At 37.0% G+C, this 20,018-nt stretch overlaps 2 protein-coding genes across 3 annotated transcripts; both read right to left on the bottom strand.

Moving 5' to 3' along the window:
* Positions 1-330: 330 nt before the first annotated feature.
* Positions 331-1,078, bottom strand: LOC145470178 (uncharacterized). The gene has a single exon (XM_081454012.1). It carries the CDS (start codon positions 1,055-1,057, stop codon positions 437-439), a length of 621 nt encoding a protein of 206 aa, XP_081310138.1. The 5' UTR covers positions 1,058-1,078; the 3' UTR covers positions 331-436.
* Positions 1,079-5,183: 4,105 nt separating this feature from the next.
* Positions 5,184-19,945, bottom strand: LOC145479771 (atos homolog protein A-like). Of its 2 annotated transcripts, XM_081458217.1 has the most exons (14): positions 19,755-19,945; positions 18,146-18,345; positions 16,689-16,831; positions 16,056-16,181; positions 12,442-13,027; positions 11,942-12,097; positions 11,736-11,797; positions 11,444-11,540; positions 10,867-10,911; positions 9,958-10,071; positions 9,558-9,632; positions 8,860-8,997; positions 8,264-8,298; positions 5,184-7,239 (listed from the first exon to the last, which is right to left on the bottom strand). In XM_081458217.1, the coding sequence occupies exons 1-14, from the start codon at positions 19,768-19,770 to the stop codon at positions 7,098-7,100; spliced, it is 1,935 nt and encodes a 644-aa protein (XP_081314343.1). In that variant the 5' UTR covers positions 19,771-19,945; the 3' UTR covers positions 5,184-7,097. The 2 variants fall into 2 exon arrangements, with proteins under 2 accessions (XP_081314343.1, XP_081314344.1); XM_081458218.1 differs by lacking the exons at positions 5,184-7,239; positions 8,264-8,298 and having other exon boundaries at positions 8,860-8,938.
* Positions 19,946-20,018: the final 73 nt, after the last annotated feature.

Raw genomic sequence — 20,018 nt, 5'->3', positions numbered from 1 at the left:
AAAGATTTATAAAGAATATCAAAAATGCAAATAAATTGTACAGGTAAAACTATGAAAATATGATATGAAAAGAAAAAAGTTTTTAAAATAAGTCCACATAATATGGCAGCTGATGTCAACGTCACTAAACGCTTCACAGCTGGCCGAGGATCTGATTGAGTCTAGGAGGCTGTTCCATAATTTGGATCCACAACATCGCGATGATTTAAGGCCGTACTTAGTACATCTACATCTACATCTACATTATGGGGGTCTTGCAAAGGGAGCCATGCTCCCATCACTGCAAGACATTAAATAAAATAAATAAATAAAAAGTAAGGTGGGGGTGGGGGGTAAAAAACCTTAAAAATATATAATAAAATATGTACCATAATTTAAAAAGATTACTAAGAAAAGTTAATTAAGATTAAAAAATTAGAACCTAATTAAAATTTCATCATTCTAATCTAAGAGCGTTCTTGAATAAGTGACTTTTTTTAACATCTAAAACATCGTTAGGTAACGCGTTCCATTCTCTGATAGTTCTACAATAAAATGAGTTCCTATAGCTTTCTGTGTTCGGAGTTGGTTCGATAAACTGGTCTTTGTGAAAAGATCGAAGTTGACAATTACGCCTTTTGATACAGCATGAAATTTCTAATGCTGATTCATCATGAATAGCTTTATGAAGTAATGTGAGGCAAGCAGATTTCCTTCTGTTTTGAAGGGAGGGCCATTCCAAATCGTTAAGTAAATTGGAAACAGTTCCAGGTGTTCGCTGCCAACAGTTCTTCACAAATCGAGCAGCTCGCCGTTGGACATCTTCTATTTGCTTTATATGCTTATCAGTCCAGGGATCCCACACCGGGCTTGCATATTCCAGATGAGGTCTCACTAGTGCTTTATAAGCTAATTCTTTAATTGATTCAGGGCAGTTGCCAAGATTTCTTTGCAGAAAGCCAAGAGTTTGGTTTGCTCTGGTAACCTTACTGTCAATATGATGGCCCCAGTCTAGTTTAGAGGATAGCTCAACGCCAAGATATGGATGCTGTGACACTGGTTCAAGGGAGGGTCCCATTGTACCTTAAGGAGATTAAGAATTTTGTTACCTCTCATGCAAGTTGTAAGACGAATTCCTAATTATAAGTTGTATTAAGTCAAGCAAACAGGCGGGGCTAGGACAGTTGATTGTTCTAAAAATTGATGCAGCGATGTTGCAGGCTCGCTGTTCAGCTTATGTTTGTTTATTTTCCGTCTTGATTCTTTTTCAACGTTTGATCATTTGCCAAACCGCTGACTTAATCTTTCAAAAGTAACCGCGATGACCACTGCCCCAGTACCTTGTTACACATAGCTACGCCTGAATTTAGTTTAGAATCCAAAATTGAAACCCGTGAGGCCAAAGAATCAATCAACAATCCCTCGCTTGTCATCTGATGGCCCTTTTCGTTAACAATGTTTACCCAGAAACTTTCTGATATTTGAGAAAGTATAGTCTATATCAGATACTTTCATAGAACGTGATAATTTGTCCATTCCAAATTGTTATGGTACCATATTCTATTAATCTGCACCAGCTCCCGAAAAGCTTTCCAGGTGTCCCGAATTGATCACGAAATCGAACCCGAAGTGATCCCGACCTCCAAATGATTCCCAAATTTGTTCAGCCTGCGGAGTCAGAAACGAAATGACGCGTGTTGTCCTTTTTTGCGTGTTTGTGAACGCTCATTGTACCTCGGTCCACAGACACGCAGAAAAAAGAACTTTGCTAATGTCCAGCCATGTTGGTCAATAACCCATACATCTTTTCGATTTCGTCTGCCTAGCCCTTCACTTTGTACCGAGTTTGTTGTTACCGAGTTAACCCATATGGCTTGTGTACGAGTTTAACCACAACTCTTCTCCCATTAAGCAGCTAGCATTTCTGTATTCTAAGCAATTACTGCCCACGGTGAAAAATTGAAGCCCCTTGCAATGTTTATAAAGCTTAGCCTCGTGTGAAACGAAAAACAGAAGGTGGAAGGACTTTTTCTGTGAGTTTTTCCCAGGAATGGAATGTGTTACCTCTTCAGATGAGAAAAGCAGAGTTACTTAGTACTTTTCAAAACTCTCTTTGGAAAATGATTTTTAAAGATCAGCACTCTCTTAATCATTTTACTGCATAAATATCTTATCGCGTGTTTACATTTATTCCATAGTTCTATAAATTTCTTGTAACTTTTATCCGTGCAAATCTTAATTCTAGTATATTTATTATCTTGTAAGAGGGTCAATAGTTTACTATTATTTACATACTATTTTGTGTTACCCTTGTTAAATAAAGACTTTGTTTACTTACTAATCCAAAATTCAGGAAATTTCGAACCGGGACAATTGCTTAGGAAATTTCCTGGGAAAAGTTCTAGAAAATATGGAAATTGTTGAATATCCGCGGGGTACTAACATGTCTGAATAAACCGGGGATCAGCTGGGGTCTCCGAGGGGGGTTGTATGTTCCCTTGAAAAATTCACTTTTTTCCCCTTCCCCCTGGAAGACCCTCATCAGCAAACCAATCGAAGGAGACGACGCTTACCATTTACAATTAGATTTCTCCAAGAGACTGTGATCATCAGTCTCCTGATTTCCCGTAGTTGTTTTCAGCTAATGAGAGACTGGAAAATTTAGCAGATATTCAGGAAATCTCTGTTGGTTCGTTCCAACTGAAATAAAAAGACTACCTGAAAACATAGTCCAATGACGCTTTCTATTCGCCCAAAAATTTCGAGACGGGGAAAAACGGCACTCAACTTATTCTGGGAACGTTTAGAAAAAGTCCGGAAATTGTTGAAATTCTGGAAAGCGAACCATTCGAGTGAAATTTCGGAAGTTCCGAGAGGAAAATCAAATGGAACGGAAATCCCCGGCATGAATTTTCCGAAAATTTGAGTCTATCTCTCTGGGTATACCTCGCGAGGTTTTCCTCTTTTCCGGAAACCTCGGAAAATGATGGTCCTTTCTTCGAATGCACGGAAAATTTTCGGAAATTCAATCCAGAATTTGATGGAATGGAAAGCGCCCAACGGCCCAAAATTAGTCTTATAGTTTTTCAAAGATTTACAAAGATTCTACGAATTCTCTTGAAGGCCACCAGTCTACAGAAAACGTTCAATAAATTACAGCCATAATTCTACGTTGTAATTGTAAAATAGAAAGGCATTTTATTTGTTTCACATTCATATTGCATCTTAATATATTAACCACTACAGCCAAAGAGCTATATGATAGATATAACCCCCTTTCTACATCGCTTTTTAAACTCAACCATCAATTCACTCACCTTTCAACCTGAAGTTCTTACGGCAGCCCAGAAGGGTCACCTACCATTTTCAATTTTTTTAATGTTTGTTTTAATGTTTGTTTTCATTTTCGTTTTTTGTTTTCTTAATTTTTGTTTCCGTCCTTGTTTTTTGTCTTTTAATTTTTGTTTTCGTGTTTATTTTGTTAATTTTTGTGTTTGTTTTTGTTTTAATTTTTGTTTCCGTTTTTGTTTCTTAAATTTTTGTTTTTGTTTTTCATTGTCATCTTTTTTTTCTGCTCAAAAAAAAAGAAATAAAAACGCGAACAAAAATTATAAACAAAAACAAAAATTAACAAAACAAAAACGAAAACAAAAATTAAAAAACAAAAACGGAAGAAAAACAAACAAACAAAAACAAAAACAAAAACCAAAACAAAATTGCAAAAGGCCAGAACAAAATCAGTGAGTGTAGACCATCATGCTTTGCCGGCAGTTTCCATGCTTCGCTGGCAGTATCCAGTAGTCACGCATCGGTTACTATAAACTCTACGGCTATTTCATTGCTAGGCTACTTGTCTTGGGACTTGTCTTGCCACTCATGTGTGGGGTACCGAAAGGCAAATTCTGAGGACTAAGACAAATATCGTGACAAATGCTCATGTCTTCCCTCAGTGGCCTAAGTAAGGTATGGGTCCCTTCTAATATTTTCTCCTTCGCCAAAAGGAGCTCACATGCAATATGTTTGCATCTGTCAAGTTCCTATCACACTCAAACACGAAAACCTCAAACAATAAAATAGAAATAAAACACACAACACGCAAACAACGAAACGATCATCGTAGAATGTGAAAATAATTTCTTCACTGCTTTTGAAGCCAGTAGAAGTTTAGGGCCGTAGCCAGAGTTTCAAAACAAATGAGCCAAGTCTTGCAAGCTCCGAAGGCGCGCGTGCAATAATTAGTTCATTGTGAGAGCTTAGATTACCTTCGTTTGCGTGAGGCTTGAGAGCTCTGAAAATGATATGCTTTTATTTATACAACGACCTCTTAACACCTTTTTACAAGTTAAGGAAGTTGATGAAGAAATATCCTTGACTTTACTTGAAATCTTTGTGACCTTTGTACTTGCTATATTCTTCTCCCAAGACAACTAGAAAAGCAATGAAATGGCTGTAGAGTTTACAGTAACAGATGCGTGACTACGCTTGACGGCCAAAAGATTACACAACGGTCATGTCATGGATACTGGGAGCAAAGCATGATGGTCTACACTCACTGATTTTGTTTTGGCCTTTTGCTATTTTGTTTCTGTTTTTGTTTTTATTTTTGTTTTTTGTTTTGTTTTGTTAATGTTTGTTTTTGTTTTTAATTTTTGTTTGCGTTTTTATTTCTTTTTTTTGAACAGAAAAAAAAGACTACAATGAAAAACAAAAACAAAACGAAAACAAAAATTTAAGAAACAAAAACGGAAACAAAAATTAAAAACAAAAACAAACAAAAATTAACAAAACAAAAACGAAAACAAAAATTAAAAGACAAAAAACAAAAACGGAAACAAAACTTAAAAAAACAACAAAAATTAAAACAAACATTAAAAAAATAAAAATGGTAGGTGACCCCTCTGGGCTGCCGTGAGTTCTGAACTCGAGGGCCAAATGTTTTGCAGTCTCGTTCACTGCTCAAGTCAAAATAAAAATAATCCAACACACGAAAGCCCTAGGTTTAAATTGAGGATAACATATAGTTTAACCCCGCAAATTCCAACTCGGTTATTTCGAATTCAAACCCATTTGCCTTGGATTTGTCCTTAAGTCATTTACTATCGTCAATTTCGAACTCCTGCTATCAATCCAACTATTTTTCATTTCCCCTGAGAATTCGAAAAAGCGGGGTTCAACTGAGCTTGAATGCAATATCATTGGAACGAAATTTATTTATTCTTCAATCAGGTCACTATTTTAATTCACTTATTAATAATAAATGAACTATAAGGAAAAAAATATTTTATGCTTTGATGAACAACTTTAATTTTTAATTATTTAGTGCTTATTTGCACCTTTTTTCATACTGACTTTATAAAGCAGTTAAGACTTAAAGCCCTATTTAAATAATGCCTGCGCTTTAAAGCTTTTCCATCGCTATATACAAAATAATAGAAACAATTCAAAAATGCTATTTTAAGAGTTTCTTAATGAGAAAAAAAGTAGAAAATTATAATAATCAGATGCTTACATGTTCGACGACAAGAAACTTGACCATGTGTTACTTAGTATCAAAAATTGATAACATCAAAAAAAAAAAAAAAAAAAAAAAAAAAAAAAAAAAAAAAATAATAATAATAATAAGTAACGGTAATAGGACTGAGTGGAGTCCAATTCTGTCTGTTATCATAAGAGTGATAACAAAATCGGACGACCGCGCAGCGGGAGTCCGATTTGTTTATCACGACTGTGATTACAGACCGAATTGGACGACACGAAGTCTCATTACCAATTAATCATCAAAAATACAATTTCCGAGAAAGGAAGAATAGCCAAGTTACGAAAGAAAGGGAAAATTTGCATTAAAATACCTACAAAGGAGTTGAAAACATTTTAAGGCCACCGCACCTTCTACCGGCAATTACGCGCCAAAAACACAAAAGTGCATGCACGCACGTAACTACAACTTTGAATGTGACTGGTTGATTTAAACTACATCTTTGAATGTGATTGGCTTATTGAACTGTCCGATAACAAACTGTCCGACAACAACTTGGCAAGTGAATTAGTGGAAAATAGGAGTTTTTTAAACCAATCACAATCGTAGGCTCGATTACCAGCCGCTGTTCGGGACCGGACTCGAGAAAGCGGCGGAAATCGAGCCTATCACAATCGCAGAAATCGTAATTTTTATGATTATAATAATAATTCAGAAATGAAATGCTGACTGTGCTGGCACATGTTCCTGATCTGATCGGGTTGTGCTTTCTCATAATCTAGCCACTTGGATTTACATGAAAAAGATAAAGAGAAGTTACAAACTGCTTTTCAACAGTCCCGAGACCCCGCCAAAAGGAAGTGAACTCTGCACCTTAACACAGACCAACAAAGTCCAAGAATTCCAAATCAGTGTCATGGCCACTACGTTCTTGATCATTACACCTAATTGTACCATTCCGGTTCACTTTGGTGGCATATCAGGCCAGTTTGGCCAAGCAATGGTTTGTATTTCGTGGAGACGTAAACAAACCCCAATACCCATGGCTAGACCAAACCAGCCTGATATGCCTCTGAAGCATACTAAAAAAGGTTGCATTAGGTATTTTTACCATACCCAAATTTGGCCTAGTGACCATGATATCCTGGGATATCGGACAGAAGACAGATCTTCTGATTGGTTAATAAAATTTGTTAATTTAGGCACGGTTATCACTGATATGTTGTGTTCAATTTTCCTTACACTCATTTTCACAAAATATCAGCCAGTTCAAATCTGCACTCCAAATATGGCAGATCCATTGCGAGGAGGAAAGAAAGCCCTGCCCTTGAGTAACATTGTGATTAAGGCTGAAAAGGGCCAATGAAGACCTCTTTTAGCGTTTTAGCATTTTTCACTCTGAGCCCCCAGAGTTTCTCTAAAATCCATGCTTTTAGAGAAATGAAGCACATCATAAATTTTAAAAACCTACCTAAAAGCATTACAATACCATAAATATTACTTTAAAAAATGGGTACAAGTTAATTGCCATAAATTATCATAATATTATAAAGGTTTCATTGAATAATCATAATTATTATTGATAGTCTGTAATAAATTATGCTAAATAGATTGAAGTAATTGTCTTTCTAATTCCCGGTTGTTAAAGTGTGTATCGAGGTTCTGTAGGTCCATCAGTCACTGTGCAAAATTTGACTCCACTGGGGAGGTCTGGAGGCTGTCGTGCAAATATCACTCTGATGTCCGTGTGAAGATACAGTCGTCCTGACTTGGAACTAACAAATCTAAAATACAAAATTAAAGAAGATTTTATGGTAAGCTCTTGGCTTTAACAACAATGGGATAAACTGCCTTGTGTAAATAAACAAATTTACATGACTGTATATAATCTGGTTGTTTACATGCAACCAAAACAAAATCCAGAAGAAAGCTTACACCAGTCTGAACATCATCCAAACGTGAATAATTTCACAACCTACTGAACTGACTCAACTCATTAAAACATTCATTCCAAGGGGCCTCTAATACCACTACCAGACACTAAAAGAACCGTTAAAGTAGTGCCTACGAGTGTTGTACTGAGTATTGCACAAAATAATCAAGACATTTTGTGGCTTTTTGACAGAAATCCACAAAATTACTGTGAAAAAAGAACATCATTTTGTAATGAAACCATTGCAACATTTCACGACTGATGATTTCATCATTTCAAATTTTAATGGTCTGAGCAAAAAATATTTCTGTCAGCGATAACAACCTTTTGTCTTTTCGTCTAAAGAAAGGAATAGTTTGCTTGCTTTTTCATGTGGCAAGGAGCAGAGTTTGTACAATTCCACTGAATCAAGCAATAACCTCCTTTCCTTTGTACACTATTATTCCTTTCCTAAATCATTTATAATGGTAATAGGACTGAGTGGAGTCCAATTCAGTCTGTAATCATACAAGTGATTAACAAAATCGGATGACCGCAAAGCGGGAGTCTGATTTGTCAATCACAAGTATGATTACAGACTGAATTGGACGATGCAAAGCCCTGTTATTAATTAATCAAAACTATGACAAAATTTGAGAAACGAACAAACCATCGATTGAGCGCTCAACAATGAAACGTCGTTATGAATGCTGAAAAACTCAGCAGTTTACTCAACAAAGTGCACCGCAACAGCACACGCAAAGTGACGCGTACTGTCCAATTACAAGCATGACATGTACACTGTCCAATTAATGCTCAAATCAGGCTGCTGATAGCCAATCACGTTCAAGAATTTTGTTACAGTTTTGATTACAGTAGAAATAGGTTAAGCTTACCTCAAGTGAATTAGATAGTGTAGAGAATTTTGATCCTGAAACAAGACATTAAAAAACTTTTTATATTTCTATGGATTGATTTGTCAGTCTAAGTTACAATAATACATAACAATATGCTGTGCCTTTGGCACAAATTGCTAACCTACTGACTACAATTGTTGATTAAATTTAATCTAATCAGCGAGTGTAGTCATGCCGTGTAGATTAAATTACAATAAGTAAGAAAAGGAAAATCGCTCTAAGAAAAATCAGTTCCAGTGGAACAAACTCATTGACAAACAGTTGGTAATCAATGCTTTGAATCATTACTCTGTGAAAACCTCCTTAGCTCCAGCTAAACTAGCCTGCAAAAAGGCTCCCGGTGAGGATGGAAAAAAATTTCAGCAAGCGCGAAACAGAAGAATTCGGAGTGCAAAGCGATTGGGGCAGGGACAGGGGCTTCGTTCGGGCTCACCAGGAGCCTGTTTGCAGGCTACAGCTAGACGTTTCACCATTTTCTCAGATCATTAAATGTGCACAATGAAATGTAATACTAGAAGTGAATGAAATGGTGGAGGGCCTTTTGTGTTGAAAATGAGGTGTGCTGAATTACATACCTCTTCTGATTGGCAAGAATGTCTCCAGACTGAAAATGTTCTTTGCCTGAGAAATGTCTGTGCCTTAGGAGGCATATCACTGAAGTCATACAGCACAACAAACATTTTAACTACAGTTTTGTTTGGGTTGAACACAGTCTGAAATCACACCAAAATTTAAATAAAGAGGTTATTAATTAAAATACAGAATAACATTCTAGTCCAGGTGCAGTACCACAAACTAAATATGATCCTGGTTATAAAGCTGGTGTGTGAGTAATATGTGAGTCGTTTACAAGTCTGATGGTTTAAAAACTACTGGTGTAAGGTTACCCAGAATCTCTTAAATGCAGACACTTCCTTTGAAGATGAACAGATTAAGTGCTGGTCTTGAATGTGTTCATGCATCTTAGGGAGATTTGACTGAATTATTCAGAAGCAACTTACATGTACAATCTTCATCCTTTGGCAAAACCTTGAAATTATGTCAAGTCTTACTTAGTTACATGTACAGAGTTACTAATTAAAAGTTACTGTCTCACTGTGATTCTTCCCAACACAGGCCTTTGGTGTGCTGTTACCTGCTTGAAAGCAGTGTTCAAAGTACATTGGCTGTACATTGTAGAGTTAAACTGGAAACTGGACTGATCATGTAAATTAAAGCCATGATTGTTGTTAGCTCTTTTAAGTTGCTCTATGACAGCAGTTCAGTGGCTTACCAGCTGTACAGTTCCCTTGGTGGGTACATGGTATCCTTTCCGGCTGATTCTTGGATCATCTAAACTGATGTAGCCCTAGAGAACATAGTTATAACAAGTCAGAGTCTTAATACCTCAACTGACGATGTACATGTACAGCTACACTGTAACTCTTAAACTCAGCACAAATCTGGTCACTTAACTTGCAAAAGCTCCCCTCAGTCCCCTAGTTAAATCACCATTAAAAAAAAAAACTGACTGTATAGTGTTTGGAAGATAATATTACAGTTAAGGTTCAGAATTTTGATAATAATTCATCATGTGCTTGTCCTTGAGATTCTGACAATATTGTTCTAGAATGACTCACCATATACATATACATGTAGTATACAAAATTGTACACTGAAGAAGCTAAGCTCACCAAATAAGGAGATGGAGCATTGTCATCAGAGAGACTGAAAAAATATGCCTTGACAGGTAGCGTGACATGTGCTGGACAGAAACAACCACCGGCACCTAACTCAGCTGTAAAACCCTGTGTACAGCAAGAACAGAGGAAAAAGTTCAGTTAAACTCATCACAAATAGATGAGCTTGGGAACTGGTGCCTTAAAGGTTAGCGGGGTGCCAAAGCCATAAGCTGCTAGGAGGTATCCATGGCAACCATGGAAAGCAGGAACCACCCAATGAGCGTCCGCTAACCGGCACCGTCACACTGAAAGAAATTCAGTGGAAACTACTTACCTGAAGAATACTTACCCTGGCCAAGAACAAAACGGGAGGGAGGAGAGGGTGTAAGAATCCGCAATGATTCGCGAGCAAAGCAGTGCAACTGATCCGCAACAATCAGCAGAATACACTACAACAATTATGCAATGAACCATAAACCCCTGCAAAACCCCTGAGGGCCACCCCACAGGTCACATACTCCCAAACAGGGAAACTGCTGGCTGCATAAGCTCATATTTAACTTGCCTAAATGATATTAGCTGGATGGGCATGCTAGCTGGCTGCATTAGCTTGAGTTTAATCTTGGCTAAATGATATTTAGCCACATTAAAAAGAAAAAAAAAAGAGAAGATTCAGGCTAGAAAATTCATTTTACTCTATTTATAAAATTATTGAGCAAGTCTACTTTTAATTGATTATTAGCAGCTTCTATTTCTAACAGCTTACTATTAAATCACAACTAAGTATTATTAACAGGAAATCAATGGACTTCATGTTGTCAGTACTCACCACTGCCTGGGTAAGTGACCTAAGACTTAAAAAATGCATAAAAAAATGTACAATTTTTATGTACTAACCCAACACACCAGAATGAACATTACCTCAACAGTCCCTAATGGCTCCATTCTACCATTTAAAACTGACTCCTGGAAAATGACAGACATATCAATATGTAAGCATGACTAGAATGAACATGAAAATGAAATGAAAATGTACATTGCATCATATTAATCCTTCTAGAAATAAAGCCAAATACTTAAACAACATAAAAAGAAGTCCATAAGAGCATGATTAGTATTTGGAAAGTTTCAAATATTCTGACTGCACCATCTTGGCCAAGTACATGTAGCAGCCTCATTGTAAGTCCAGGCAAAATGCTCACTGTACTGAATGGGAAGGACAGGCTTGTCATGTCTCTTGTGCTGTTGGCTGATATCATTACATTTATTTATTGGATAAATTTGTGTCAAATAGAATGCTACTTAACTATTTAATGATATCTTATGTACAACATATTTCAACAATGAAAGTAACTGTGATAGAAGAATTGGAAAGAATGTCTTTTAATGTTGTCTTACTTCATCACAAGCCTTCTCTTTTCATGGTCTTTTGGAAGTGACCTTTTAATTTTGTAAAAGTTACTTGTCAGTAAACATGCGTGCCAGCTGATTACTTTACCTCAAAGTTTCCAAGCAGACTCTGTGTTGTGGAAGCTGGTGCACTTTTACTGAGTATGGAGGTTAGGTCTTTGTTGCTGGACCTCTTTGGAAGGCCACTTAAGTTGTAAAAAAGAAGAAATTGACTTGAAGTTGGTTTAAGTTACTTCTGTCACTAAAAATTATGCATTAATAATTAACAACGATAAGTCCTAGCCAGAGCTGCGACTTAAAGTTGCCAGCACTTGTGCTAACTAAGTTTCTCATGATTAAGAATGAACAAATTGTGTTCATTTTACGAGTAAGTAACTTACTTAGCTAGTTCTCTGTCATCATCCTCAATATCCAAATCTGTAGCTGAGCGCCGAAGAGGAGCCTGATGACAACACACAAAGTTGAAAGGAGCCAAGCATTTCAGAATGAGTTTAATGACACAGTATTAAGCCAAGAGATCGAACTGAAGGAAATTAGGAAATTAGAGAGGAAGAATTTCAACACAGGGGGAGACCAGCTTACTGACCGGGCTTGAAGACACAGGAAGGCCTGTTCTTGAATTGAAGATCGGACGAGTACCAGTGCCTACATGCCGACTTTGAAGTGTTTGGAGGACTCCTTTAGGAATTGTGATGTTCGCAGAGGTTTGATACTGCTTGGAAAGTTTCTTGTGATCACAGTTCTGTTAAGTTGAAGGAAATCGTAAAACCAGCTACAAACTGTAAACATGTGAAACATGAATGTACAATTATTATTCAAAAGGCTTAAAAGCAATCTACATTTCTTGAGGCTTCTGGCTCCTACAGCAGTTTGATACAAGTAGTTCAAGATTACAAAGATAAGGCACTACAAAAAATTTTTCTTAGCAAATTTTGCCTGTAGCTTTTACCAGCGAATTTTCCCATGTACAGGGTGGATAACACCTGGATTTCTCTTTCAAGAGTCTCTACATAGTGTTTCCTTTTTTGTTGAGCAATTATTGCTGGATTGTAAGTGGAAGACTGTAATGCAGAGTACCTTACTTACCTGCTTTGTTTCTAAATTATGTACAGGTTGATGTATTTTGCTGCAGTTGTTTTGATTTGTCTGCCCATGTAATTTTGCATCATTGGTTCCTTCACTAAGACTGCGAAGTTTCAAATAACTTGCTTTTAGACTGTCCTGGGAGATCTTTGGAGAAATCAATAAATTCTCATCACAGTTTCTTGAAACTTGTTCAGCCAAAGTTCGACTTGTTGAAGGTTTTGAAAAGTCTAAATTCTTCTCTTTATTGGTAAGATTATTTTCATTCAAAGTCTGCAAATGATGGTTAGCTTCAAGATCTTTCATACACGACTTCTTCTTTAAGGGAGATCTCAGCAATTCATCATTTGAGATTGTGTTCTCCTTAACATTCTTGTGTTCTTTTTGTTCCTGTTTGTGGCCAGCACTGAGGAGATTGATCTTAGATGCCAAAATCTCATCCGTGAAGTTGAAGATGTCACATCTTGGTAAGGACTGAACACTGACTCGCAGCACTCTGTTGCTATGGAGATTGGCCAGTGGAAAGACATGAAAGTCAGGATCTTTTACAAAGCTACTTGGTGGTAGTTCCTCCCCAGTCTCACATATCCTGACAACAAAAAGTGAAAGAAAAAACAAATTCTCTTGTACTTTGATAATCAAGGCTGAAAAATAATTTTTATTATGTAACAGGACATGTGCCCAAGAGACAGTCAGTGACCCCAAAGGGTGCTTGAACCCAAACTGCCTTATCAAGATGCCAATGGGCCAGTTAAATGATCTACAGGCATGATCTCCACATGGACGTTGTAAATAGACACTGTTAAAACAAAAAAACATACATACATACATACATACATACATACATACATACATACATACATACATACATACATACATACATACATACATACATACATACATACATACATACATACATACATACATACATACATACATACATACATACATACATACATACATACATACATACATACATACATACATACATACATACATACATACATACATACATACATACATACATACATACATACATACATACATACATACATACATACATACATACATACATACACACATATACTTTATTTAACCTCGAATTTACAGAGTAGCTTGTGAGCTAATATCTTCGAGAGAAATAAAAATATTGGAAAGAAAAAGTAAATAGATAAAATAAAATAAAATGAAATACAATTACAATTCTATATCATTTATTTATACCATTAACAAACAATGCAGACAGGCTTCCGGTCATGACCAAGAGGATCAAAAGGGACACAATGAGCACTTTCCATTTATGTGGAAAACCCAGTGAGAATCTTCTGCCAAATGCACAGTAAACATTTTCAACAAAGAGGATGAGATGAGATGAGATGAGTGTTAGGGGTGTAACGATTCATATCCCTTGCGATTTGATTCAATTTCGATTATTGCCCTTCGATTTCGATTATTTCAATTCAATTATGCAAAATAGTAATGTTGTTTAATTCTTACAACATGATACACAATGTAGACAGCATACAGCCCTAAACCCTCAATTTTAGGATACAATGAGCGTGTTGCACACGGTTTGCCTTATTTGGAAATTCTCAAGGGGTGTTAAAAAGGCAACATTTTTACCACACAACACAAAATGGCACACAAACTGCAAACGTCTTTACTCATCATTCAAAAACGCACTTTTTAAAGAGTTCTGGATTCTGATTTCACCATATAATAACTCACTGAGGGCACTCTGAGAAAGGTATACAAACAATCGAACCAAAATCGAAACCTGAAATCAAAGAATTGTGAATCGAACCAAATGGTCATAATCGTGATTAATCGAGAATTCAATTAATCGTTACACCACTAATGAGTATGCACCATTTGACAACATTCCAGTAGAAAGGTAGGTTAAGTCTGTATACAGGCCAAGTGGTCCACCAGGCCGGAGCTTATCCCGGTCTCCGTAGCATATAGCGACTAGGAGTGTTTCTACTCCCCCTGGATGGGATGCTAGTCCATTGCAGGGTTACTCCCAGCATTAAATTTGCCGGTACCCATTTATACACCTGGGTGGAGAGAGGCACTGTGAGAGTTAAGTGTCTTGCTAAAGAACACAACACAATGTCCCTGGCCAGGGCTCGAACCTGGGCCGCTCAATCTGGAGACGAGAGCACTAACCATGAGGCCACCGTGCCTCTCCCAGTAGAAAGGAGCTCTGTCCAATTTCATTTCCCATTGCTCCATATTTCAACTAGGAGGGGGCATGGGAATAGTGTGAAAAAGCAAAATAATGGTACTTAAAGGAGAAGGTCACTCCAGAAAACTTATTTTGTTGTCAGTGCTAATAAAAACCTTGCACTTAGTTTAGTCGTTCACTGAAGTTTAAGACTCCAAAGTGCAGGTTTCCACATGAAATTTGTCTCCTAAGAAGCCCAAAATTTGACATCATTGTTGCCATTTTGAACAGTACACAGCAGCCAGGCCGCGTTTCTGTGACCTAGCTCATTCTGTCCACGACATTTTGTCCAAATGGCTTCCGACAAGCCTTTTAACTACCACTCTGGGATATGGCTGCTCTGAAGCTGTATGATTTTGGGCCAAACATGCTCCAAACTCCAAAAAATGAGATCAGTGAAGATAGGGAAGTGGATAATCGCTTGGAAAAAAACACATTTTGCTGACCTTGTGAAGGATGCAAAGTAAGTTGCAGGTTTTTCTCCTTCCTGTCAATTTCGAGTCGGACAGAATTACGTCACATAAACACGGTCGGGCTGCAAAGTACAGTTTAAAATGGCGGCCTCCAAAGTCCCTTCTTTCAAGATGAATTTCTTACGCAAAGCAGGCAATGTAGAGGCTGAAACTTCAGTGAATGAAAAAGCTGAATGTTTACTTGCTGCAGGGCAGGGCTTCAAGTAACGGCCGGTCAACGGACAATGTCCGGTCAAAAATAGGTTTTGTCTGGTCAAATCCTTGGATGGCCGGACAATTTGTCCGGTCGTTTATGCTGGTAAGGAAAAAATCTAGTAAATCAAAAATCTAGTAATCATTTAATAAATGATTTGTGATAGTCATAAAATTTCCAGCTATTGCTGCAAATTTTTGCACAAATGTGATACTGATTTTGCTGTACCATGCGTTCCACTTTTCCAGCATTGAGATTGATGCTCATGTACAATAAATGCTTTGAAAATTTACTTGTTTGATATTTAAACATCATGTGAATGGGGGAGGGGTCACTTTTATAGTGATAAGACGCAATCGATGTCTGACCGGCCAAAAATGGGATATGTCTGAGCAAAAATAGATTTGACTGGACAATTTGACCAGCACCAACCGGAAATTATTTGAAGCCCTGTAAGGGAAGACAAAAAATAAGCCTTTTAGAGTGACCTTTAACAGTAATTTTCTGATTTTTCCAGTAAAAACATAGGAAAGGGAAATTATTAAATATTATGCCTTGAGCTGAAGTTATTCCCTAGATTTTTTTCTGAAACATGTCTACCGGAAATGCTAATTCCCACCACAAAAAAAGGTTTTTCCATACAAATTTGATGTGTCCAGTATAATTAATTGAAACTGTATTCAATTTATTAGCTGTATCAAATGGGTCATGCTTCAATACTGACCTATAGATGACATGAGAAGGAATAGCTCCTTTACTTCGACTTAACCAAGCACTCAGCTGAGAAAAATGAATGTGCGACCTGATTGCTTGGATCAGCATGCCTCCATTACAGCCATGAACTTCTGCTCTGTTTGTAGATGAACATAAAGACATACAGGCAGTTGTAACATCATTGAATTATACAGAAACTATATAGTATGTAGTCATGTAACCTTACTGGTTTTAAAATTTATTTCATATTTAATTGTATTCTTTTTCTGGAACCACCTTCTTGCGAGTATAGCACTGTAATGCCAGCCTACTTGTACACATACAAGTATTTTTAAGGCTTGTTATGGTGCATTTCAGTCAAACTTTAGGATAAGATTAGAGGACAGCTGATATTTAGCTGGTATCAATCAGTCAGTGATTGATGATCTCATCTCACCCACTCTACCAATTGATATAAAATCATCAAACATGTCTCAATTCCTGACAGCTGCACACTGCAAACTGGCAGCTTTCTTGTGCTAGCCAGGAAACATCAGATTTACAGCCGCATTATTCTCTCTGGTATGATCTATATTGCATTTACTGAACAAATTCACCACACAGTCACATTGTGTTATTATTTATAACCAATTACATGGCTTACCCATCAACTGCTTCAACTGTCCATCTTTCCAGTAAAATCAAACTGTCATTAGTAGGTGCTTGCGTCATTACAGTTATCACCATGGGCGAGCTGTTCTGCCACAACACATTCATCTTCTCTTTCCTTTCAAGCACTTTCTGACACTGCATAATTGCACCAAAAAAAAAAAAGGATTGTAGAAAAATATCAGACCTCCATTTTCACCTTTTCAGCATCAATTTTACTATTCTTGTTTCTACTCTACTTGTTACATAACCCCAATTGTCAAGAAGGAGCCAAGAAACACACAAATGTCTCTAAGGAAAAATGTCCCTTGGATTGGCCACATTCTACATATATCTACTCACGTCAGTAGGTTGCCACATACCCAGTGAGGTTGCCCCAATGGTGTAGTGGATATCACGCCCTACTTAAGTATGTGGGGAGACGTGGGTTTGAATCCTACTTGGGAAAAAAGTTTTTCCTTCATTTCAGAGATGCGTGTAGAAAGCCGCTTGTAAGTTATTTAATATGCCTTTCTATGTCAGCATCAATCTAAATCCCTACAGCTGTAACATACAAGATGTGAAGACAAAAACCTGAACTATAAATTAACTGCTACAAGGGGATCCAAAAAACCCCTGACCATCACGATTCTGGAGGAAATGCTCTTGACTAGAAGCTGTGACTGACACCCGAGTGTTGGTCAAAGCTGAGTTCTGTTTACACCGGCCATGAAGTAAAGAATACAAATTAATGTACAAATTATTTACAAGCCAGACAAATTTTCAACTGCAGCTGTATTTTACTAATTCCACTGAATTACATTGCACATCCTTGCTGCGCAATTATACCTACAAATGTGGTAAGCATGCCCATACTATTAGTTTTTTTTTTGGAAGGTGGAGGGGAGGGGTTGTGGATTGTTATGCTTACTTCATTTCGGTTTTCAATATTTTAGGGGCAGTTTTAAGAAAACAATTATTCGATCCTCTTGCATTTGTTAGATATGAGATGATTATAGGCAACTCGGTGCTCCAGGCCTCGCTGGCTATCTATCATCTTGTATCCAAGTTAAATACATGTATGCATTAAGTATTTTGTTCAGTTTATGAATTGGAGTATATACAGGCACTACTAACACTGTTTCTGAATCAGTCTATTTTAAATTAATTTTTTAGCCATCTGTCCACAATAGGCAGACTTCCATAGCTTGTGGGAAGGGGGATACAGATGCACCTGTCTCACCCCCCTCTCTATGGACCTGCACTATCTCATATTCCTCACTTCACAGTTGTAAATAGCACTTGTGACTGACCAGCTGCCACTGACTTCATAGCTTAGTAATATTAAGAGCATTTGCACCACAATCACAAAGGAATTGCCTTTTATTAAAATATTTAAGTTTAATTTGCTTAAATTCAATCAACTGATCAGTCAGTCAATAACTTTTATGAACATGCAGACAGTGCACTTACACTATTGACTCCTTGAGGATCACACACATGAGGAATAACACTAAAAAGAGACAAACAGTGGGGCCCCTCAACTCTTCCCTTGTCAGAGTGCTGGGGAGTCCGTCCTTCTATGATAAGCATTCCTATGTGAACAAAGAACTCTCTGGCTTGCATCTCACACTCCATCTCCTCTGCAACCTCACTTTCTGGTCCTGCTAGAACTTGTGATTGACAGCAAAAATGAACTTACTTCATTGACTGGAAAAACTTAATCTGCTATACGATAGGATTATTTTAGTTTATTAGAGTTGGCTGCTACACATACTAATGTGAAACACAAAGATAAATGAAACGCAAAGATAAAGTACATTTTGCTTCTCAAGAAAATGTTATTTACTGTGTTAAAAAGTCAAAATTATGCATGTCTGTAACCATGACAACATGAAAATCTTCACATGTAAAAGATCTATAAAAATGGTATCTTCACTTCTGGTGACAAAGAAATCCAATTTTAGGAACAAGAAAAATCCTGGTTTTTCATCAATATCTATATAACAGAAAGAAATTTCCAGTACTGTATTGGAGACTAGCATGTGTTGGCATGGCCAAATACATCACTGTTCACAGACTAAAGACTGATGGAAGTATTACTGAAAATGAAATATCACCTCTTTCCCAAAAAGAGATCACAGTTTTTGAAAAATGCTAATGACTTTGACCTTTGTACCCTTAAAGCCTATCTTATCTAAGATTACAACGTTACATAATTTCAACAGTGCAAGTGTTTCTTTCTCCATGTTCTCAGCACTGTATCTTGCAGCTTTTTATTTAACTCTCTCTAATGTGTGAGCATCATGTATATGTGCATATATGAGAACATATTACTGTAGTGTGATCTGAAACTTGTTTTGAAAGGTGTCTTTCTCATGTGTGCATAATGAGCCAAATATCAATGGCAATATCTATTGAATATATGAGCTACTAGCATGGTCTATCTACATGGTTTCAGGCAAATCATGACTGTAGTCTCTCTATTTTTTCATAAATAAAGACGATTCGTTCCATTGAGGGTGCTAGAAATATCAAAATCCAATACGAGGAAAATAATTACACGGTCCTCAAAGATGATATGCTCAAAACACCAGCGAATAAACACATCCTTGAAGACATAAGGATAAAGGATATTTCATGCAAGAGAATGCTGTTGTACCTGCACATTTACATAGAAGTATCACGACATATTTTATACGTTTACAGTGAAGTGCTATTCTGGTATTCTAACAATGCCATGAATAACACAAAGTACACTGTGATTTCATGGCTCATGCCATACATAAATCTTAGAGGAGTAAGCTTAATTGGTTGCGAACACAACGTATCAACTTCGGGTGTTTCTGACTGTCAAGGAATAAGCATAGGCTTAAACTTAGGTCGAAATATATTCTCACCAGTTGGTTAATCGTTCGAATGTAAACTGGCTTTCTTTAAGTTATTTATCCGGCATTGAAAATGCTACAATTTCTTATGCGAGATCTAGCTTTTAAATGTATTTAAAAAGGCAAATGCAGGCTAAAAGTATTCATGTGAAAAACACGTCAGCAATTGCCCTAGAATACCATCAGTCGCTTACCTTCGCCCGGCTTCATCGTCTTCCAAGTGAGTTGACTATAGCAATCTCTTCATTTTGTTAACAGTGTAGCAAAGGCCAGGGCAAAGGCAATGTTTTGTCTTTTATACCGGCTTTGGAAGAAGATTAATTTCTGAATCAGCGACGAAAAAACTTTTTTGTTTTGCGCTCAAATATTATGGAGCCAAACAACTGATTCCAGTGGTTTTTATAGATTCGATTGGCTCGCGTCACTGCGAAGATTCTGTCATCAACAATAGCTCGTTC

This window comes from Orbicella franksi, chromosome 2 (assembly GCF_964199315.1).
Source record: "Orbicella franksi chromosome 2, jaOrbFran1.1, whole genome shotgun sequence".
NCBI lineage: Eukaryota > Metazoa > Cnidaria > Anthozoa > Scleractinia > Merulinidae > Orbicella > Orbicella franksi.
This window is presented reverse-complemented; position numbering and strand designations above follow the sequence as displayed.

Coding starts and splice junctions, on each gene's coding strand:
- LOC145470178 (XM_081454012.1), bottom strand. CDS start 1,057: ATGGGACCCTCCCTTGAACCAGTGTCACAGCATCCATATCTTGGCGTT.
- LOC145479771 (XM_081458217.1), bottom strand. Junction 11,798..11,941: donor TTCCTGTGTCTTCAAGCCCG/GTCAGTAAGCTG, acceptor TGTTGTCATCAG/GCTCCTCTTCGGCGCTCAGC. Junction 7,240..8,263: donor CACTATCTAATTCACTTGAG/GTAAGCTTAACC, acceptor TTTGTATTTTAG/ATTTGTTAGTTCCAAGTCAG.